At 44.9% G+C, this 6,324-nt stretch overlaps 1 protein-coding gene across 3 annotated transcripts in view; it reads left to right on the plus strand.

The window, feature by feature from the left end:
* Nucleotides 1–6,324, plus strand: part of phkb (phosphorylase kinase, beta) — a 192,431-nt gene that overhangs the window by 67,850 nt on the left and 118,257 nt on the right. For all 3 annotated transcript variants that reach the window (XM_079664762.1, XM_079664761.1, XM_079664763.1), the window contains one exon: nucleotides 4,648–4,705. In XM_079664762.1, coding sequence (XP_079520888.1) covers nucleotides 4,648–4,705 — 58 coding nt within the window. The remainder of the gene's footprint in view (nucleotides 1–4,647; nucleotides 4,706–6,324) is intronic.

The following is a 6,324-nucleotide window of genomic DNA, read 5'->3' on the forward strand; positions in this document are numbered from 1 at the left end:
GACTGGAGCCTACATCCCGAGCTGATCGCCCAGGTTTGGAGCCGGTTCGGGAGGGCGGAGGCAGATCTGTTCGCCGCACGCGGGAACGCGCAATGCGCCCTTTGGTTCTCCCTGTCAGCGCGGGACCTCCCCCCCCCTGGGGGTTGACGCGTTCGCACATCGTCCATGGCCCAGGGGACTGCTGTACGCCTTCCCCCCAGTCCCGCTGATTCCCCGGTTTCTGGACCGAGTGCAGGAGGAGGGGCTGTCAGTGATCCTGATTGCCCCGGAGCGCACGGGCGCTTCCTGGTTTCCATGCCTACAGCGTACGCTATCAGGCAGACCGTGGGAAATTCCGTGGCGCGGGGACGCTCTCTCGCAGGTGGAGGGAGCGATTTACAGTCACCCAGTGATAGGCCAGCGCCTATGGGCATGGCCCCTGAACGGGAACACTTAGAGAGGTTGGGTCTCTCTCAAGATGTTATACGCACCATTCAGGGCGACAGGGCTGCGTCTATCAGAGCGACCTACACATCCAAGTGGGCAGCGTTCCAGCGCTGGTGTGTAGAAAGAAGCCTGGACCCCACTACGTGCCCCCTGCCTCACGTGCTGTCATTCCTCCAGCTGTTGTTGGACAGGAATTTGGCTTTCAGCACAATCAAGGTATATGCATCTGCCATATCATCTTGTCACGTGGGTTTCAGAGCCGGGATGTTGTTCAGTCACCCCCTGATGAAACGTTTTCTGCAAGGGGTACGAAGACTCAGACCGGTGTCACGCGCACTGGCGCCTCAGTGGGATCTGGCTTTGGTGTTATGAGCACAAAGCAAAGCCCCATTTGAACCGTTAGAGCAGGTTCCCCTTAAAATGTTATCAGCCAAAGTAGTACTGCTTTTGGCTCTAACTTCAGCAAAAAGGGTGAGTGATTTATCCGCTCTCTCTGTGGCCCCGTCATGCCTCCGGATCCAAGGAGATGGTAGTTCGGCTGTGCTACGGCCTAACCCAGCCTTTATGCCAACGGTCATTACAAGCACTTTTAGGTCATCACCCTGGATGTGATCACCCTGGATGGGTTTTTTCCGCCTCCTCATAAATCGGAGGAAGAAGCCACATCTCATCTCCTCTGTCCGGTGCGCGCGCTGTCCTGCTATGTGGCGCGCATGGCGGCCTGGCGCCATTCTCAGCGCCTGTTCGTGCACTATAGACAGAGCTCGATCGGGCAACCTCTGTCTGCACAACGGCTGTCACACTGGCTGTGTGAGGCTGTGTCACAGGCATATGTCTCCTCTGGGGTGGAGCCCCCGGAGAACATCAAGGCGCACTCCACCAGAGGAATTTCCTCCTCCACGGCTTTGCACGGAGGAATGTCAGTGGAAGATATTTGCACGGCTGCATCTTGGTCTTCCCCCTGTTCATTTATTCATTTTTATTTGAGGGATGTCTCCCATTCCTCTCTGACACACCCTGTACTGGGTGTCCTGTCGGGGTGAGTGACGTCAGGGAGCCAGCTGTGCGCCTCTCTCCTGCCTTTTGGCACGCGGAGAGCGGCCTATTTCCCCTCTTATAGGAGGGATGTTCCTTTTTCCTCTAACACACTTTGTACGGAGTGCCTGGTCAGAGTGAGTGACGTCAGGGATCCAGCTGTGCGCTCTCCTGCCTTTCTGCACGCAGAGAGCTGCTGTTCCCCCACTACGATCGCAGGACGAGGTGGGACTTTCGTCTCTACTTTCTCACAGCGGCCGGTATGTATTGTTCCCAGCCGTCACCCCGTCGGGAAGATAGGCATGTTTTGCTATGTTCCAGGTACGGTGATGAGCCATTACGCATGGCACATCAGGCAGGGGGGTGTTATTGAGCAGGTATGTCTGTGCTTCTAGTGCCGGGCGGACCCAGTGGGGCGCAGACTACATCATGCTTCGCCCTTAACCCAATAGCGATAGCCTTAGAGGGCGAAGCCATATACGAAATAGAACTGAGGTTACCTACTGTAACTCCAGCTTCTATGAGTAAATGGCGCAGCCCTCTAAGTGCGGGGCCCCACTGGCTCTACGAATAGCTGAAGAAAAGTTATGTTGTATGGGAGCAGATTGCCAGGCCACCTTCCTATTTATACCGGAAGGAGGCCCGAGGGTGGGGCCCACCTTGCGGGTGGGCATGGACTACAAGTTTTTCAGTGCTGCGCTGGGGCGCAGGGGGATTACCCAATAGCGATAGCCTTCGAGGGCTGCGCCATTTACTCATAGAAGTTGGGGTTACAGTAGGTAACCTCAGTTACTGGTGTACGGCTGTACCCGAATATTCGACTATTCGTTGGTTGGCCAACTATTCGGGTTTCAATTTCATAATTCGGATATTCGTTTTAAAAAATGTTTTCCCCTGAATGTATGCTGTCAATAAAGGCGAATTGCTATATTCTTATACTATATTTATACTTTTGCATTGCACTGTTAAAATGCGGAAATATATACAATCTCAGCCTGTGCTCCTGACATCGCGTTCACTCACAGTCACAAACGCAAACGGTACGCTTCACCTCGTTTCACACACCTGTACACAAAATGCCGAAGACTTCAGCTGTGTGGGACCATTTTAAATTGGACGACGGTAAGAAGAAGGCAGTGTGCCAAATATGCGGCAAGAAATTGGCCTACCACGGTGGCACAACAACTCTGAAAAGTCACCTGGATGCTGTAAGTAGTAGCCTAGCTTAGCTTAGCTGTTGTCAAGTTGCCATGATGAAGCTGCTTTATCCGCCGTTTAAACAGTAACGTTACACATGATTAAAACGTGCACTTACTTTGCTTGGAAAATAGTTGCAAGCAAGCAACCAAATTGTTTTTTTATATTAGTTTTTCAATTTTATCCGAATAGTGAAAATAATAGGAGTAATGTGGCAATTATTGGCATACAGTTCGTTCATTTATCTTTCGTTCTTCATTTATTTAAATACTGTTTACTGTATCGGTAACAAGTTATAACAGAAATATGTGTTTTCTATCTTCAGGTTGTAAAACGTAGACGGAATTTGGAACCAGATTTGGTCCCCGGGCGCTGCACTGCGGCTGGGTTAAATGCAGAGGACACATTTAGTTTTAATGTATCCGAGTAGCCTACTGAGACAATACATAAATATAAATCATAATAGTATGCTCTTTCTGCGCTTCTGCTTAACAGCGTGTTTTCAGGTGTCTTGGATTCGGAGCGTGTTATGAAACCTTTTGGGAAAAAATCTTTATTAAAAAAATAATAATCTCTCGCATATTCGCTGCTGATTACTACCGAATATCCGGAGCCCGAAAAATGGTATTCGGGACAGCCCTGCGTGGGGTTGGCGAGACACAGCGAAACCCAGCCCGAAACCAGCCCGAGTATTCACATACACACACACACACACACACACACACACACACACACACACACACACACACACACACACACACACACACACACACACACACACACACACACACACACACACACACACACACACACACACACACCCGCAGCCATGGCTGTGAGTCTGCGTGTGTGGACTCACAGTCTCGCCGCGTCCTGCCGTCTCAGGCTGAGAAATCCGCGGAGCTGCAGCTGAGAAAAGATTGAGTGTGTGTGTGTGAAGAAGGGTTTGTGACTATGCAGACCATTTACTGTACATGCATAAAAAGCTACATAACACACAAGGGGACGGTTAATAACCAGAAAAGCATGTCATGGGACCTTTAAATGTTTCTATGAAAATTACATCTTGTACGGTATCACTACTTTTGTAACACAGTCTAGCTTTGCCGATCTGCTCAAACAAATTGATGTTTTGGTCTTTGTTTAGATCTGAAAGACATGGACAAAAAAACAGCTTTTCCCTCCATTTGCTAAAATTACGTCACCAGCACTTTTCTGAAAGATACTTAATTCGTAATGCTCAAAAAAGAGCCGCCAATGACAGTGGGATTTGCCATTTGTCTTGAGGCATCCGCATGCAACGCTATGGCTCTCTCCTCATTGAAAATAACTGAAAAAAGACATCGCTGCTCAGAATGAAGTGCTGTATGGAAACAGACCCTTAGATGGTGGTGTTGACAGCAGTGGCAAACCGTGCCGCCGCGCCCAATCGATATTTTGTTTGTTTTATCTGAGTGTTCCAGGGTATTCTCTGAAAACCAAAAATGACACCACTAACGACGGTTCGCCACTGGTTGACAGTGGTTGTCTCAGTTGTCTCAAAGTTCAGTGCATCTATTCGAATTTCAACCATTTCATCTCCAAGGTACATGATTATATCTTCTAGCCTTTTATATCTTACCAAGTATGTAAGCCTGACGTCATATGGACATCAAATACTACAATAATCCAATTTTTCTCTCAGTATACTTCATGTATTTGTCAATGTATAAAACTTTCCACGTCTCAGACCTTCAAATGTCCTCAAAACAAGCCGCACACGTTTGCATTGCAGAAAAATGACCTTTCAAATAAGGATTGTGTTGTTCCCTTTGTATTCTGTACATTTTTCTTCACAATGTCATGTCTTCTTTTCATATTTCCCCGTGCCATTCTCTTCCATATTCAGTGTCATAAAGTTCAGCCATCCGTTACTTTAAAGTCCCTGTGCCTCTCTCCTCTTTCTGAAATGGAAAAGCAATAATTCCCCTTCTCTCTGTCTCTCTACAGCTCTTTGATGGGATCGAGTGCGAGTTTCCCATATTTTTCATCCACATGATGATTGACGGTAAGCCTTGTTCTACCCAAAGCTGCCGTCTCGATGCCTCCAGTGGGTCATTGAGAAGATAGAAGACGGTCTTGAAGCATTTGATAGGAGATTGCATTTTTGGTGTTTGCAAGGTTTTAGAGGACTAAGAAACAATTTAAGAGATATGTGATGTTTGAAATGTGTGTGGGGAACAGTCACTTGAGGTAAGGAGTTTAGTTTCCGCCAAGCATTATTAAATCACCATCATGTCGGTTTCTACTCCACTAACCTTTGTAGGACAAACAAACAATTTGATTTAAGGCCGGTTGTCCCATCTCAAACAAATGAAACTGTTCAACTTAATGGAACCATCTTTTAACAACTCATAAATCACAAAATGAGTTTCAAACTGATCCAAAAACAACATAAACGGTGCTTGAAAAAGCAAAACTCTATATCTAATCTTGTGTACCAACAATACAAAACTTAAAACTTAAAGTACAGTGATGTCATAACAAGAAGGTTAAAAATGCTAAAAGCAATCAGAAGTGATATGGCCCTGAATGTGTCTGACATTTAAACATTATCATATCTTTTGAAATGACATGACCAATACAGTTAAAAAGCTGGTTGGGTATTCTCTTGATCTAAAAGGTCAGAATAAAGATGCTCTCTAGTCTGATATTATAGGTTTAACTTTAAGGACAGAATAGGGCTTTTAAAGGGACAATGTATATCAATAATGCAATTGTTTTCCTGTTTGTAGTTATTTTTGTTATTTTTGGTGAAGGGACTATTTATTCCACTGAGTAACACCAAACAACAAGTGTGAAGATGTAAGACCTATCGTGCCTGGTGATACGCTTGCAGGTGTAGTTTGGTAGAATGAGAATAGTTCCTTCATTTAAGTGCCCCCAAGGCAGTCTATTCTGTGCTGAGGGCCAAACGTTAGGGTTAGGGTTATACCTTCCCATCAGCAACTTTGTATTTTGTGTTAAGCCAATTAAATGGTTTAGAAAGAAAAAAGTTCCTTCATGAAACTGCTCACAACGAGGTCTTTTCTGGTCAAGATTTCTGGGAACCAGACATTGCTTTTGAGCTTTCTTCAATTAACTCTATTGGTGCTCTAAGCACCGCAAGCCAATGGCATATTTTTCCATTAAATAGGAGGAAAGGCGGACATATGTAATAATTAGGGATGTAACAATATATATCGAATATCACGGTAAATAAATGTCTCAATACCATCGTGAGACTGAGAAAATATACCGCGATTTTTAAAACCTTTTTTTAAATAATCTTTTTTTTAAACCTTTATTTAACCAGTTTGTATTGTTGACACTAAAGTACTACTATCCTACTAAAATGCTGTACAAATCAGATTTATTATTTAATAAAGAAAAAAAATTCAAGTAAAAAAATAAATATATATATTGCGATAAATATCGTACCGTGGACTTTTTATCGCGATATTATCGTACCGTGAGTTTTTGGTATCGTTACATCCCTAGTAATACTTATATTAAATTAGGTTGAATTACCTCTTCAAAGCTTCAAAAAATCAATACCGATACAACACCAATAGTTGTAATTAATATAAAGTGCTAGTTCATAATAGGAGGAGGAAATAGGCAACTGTTGTTGTCATGTGTCACACA

The sequence above is a fragment of the Notothenia rossii genome (assembly GCF_949606895.1).
Source record: "Notothenia rossii genome assembly, chromosome: 2".
NCBI classification, from domain to species: Eukaryota; Metazoa; Chordata; class Actinopteri; order Perciformes; family Nototheniidae; genus Notothenia; species Notothenia rossii.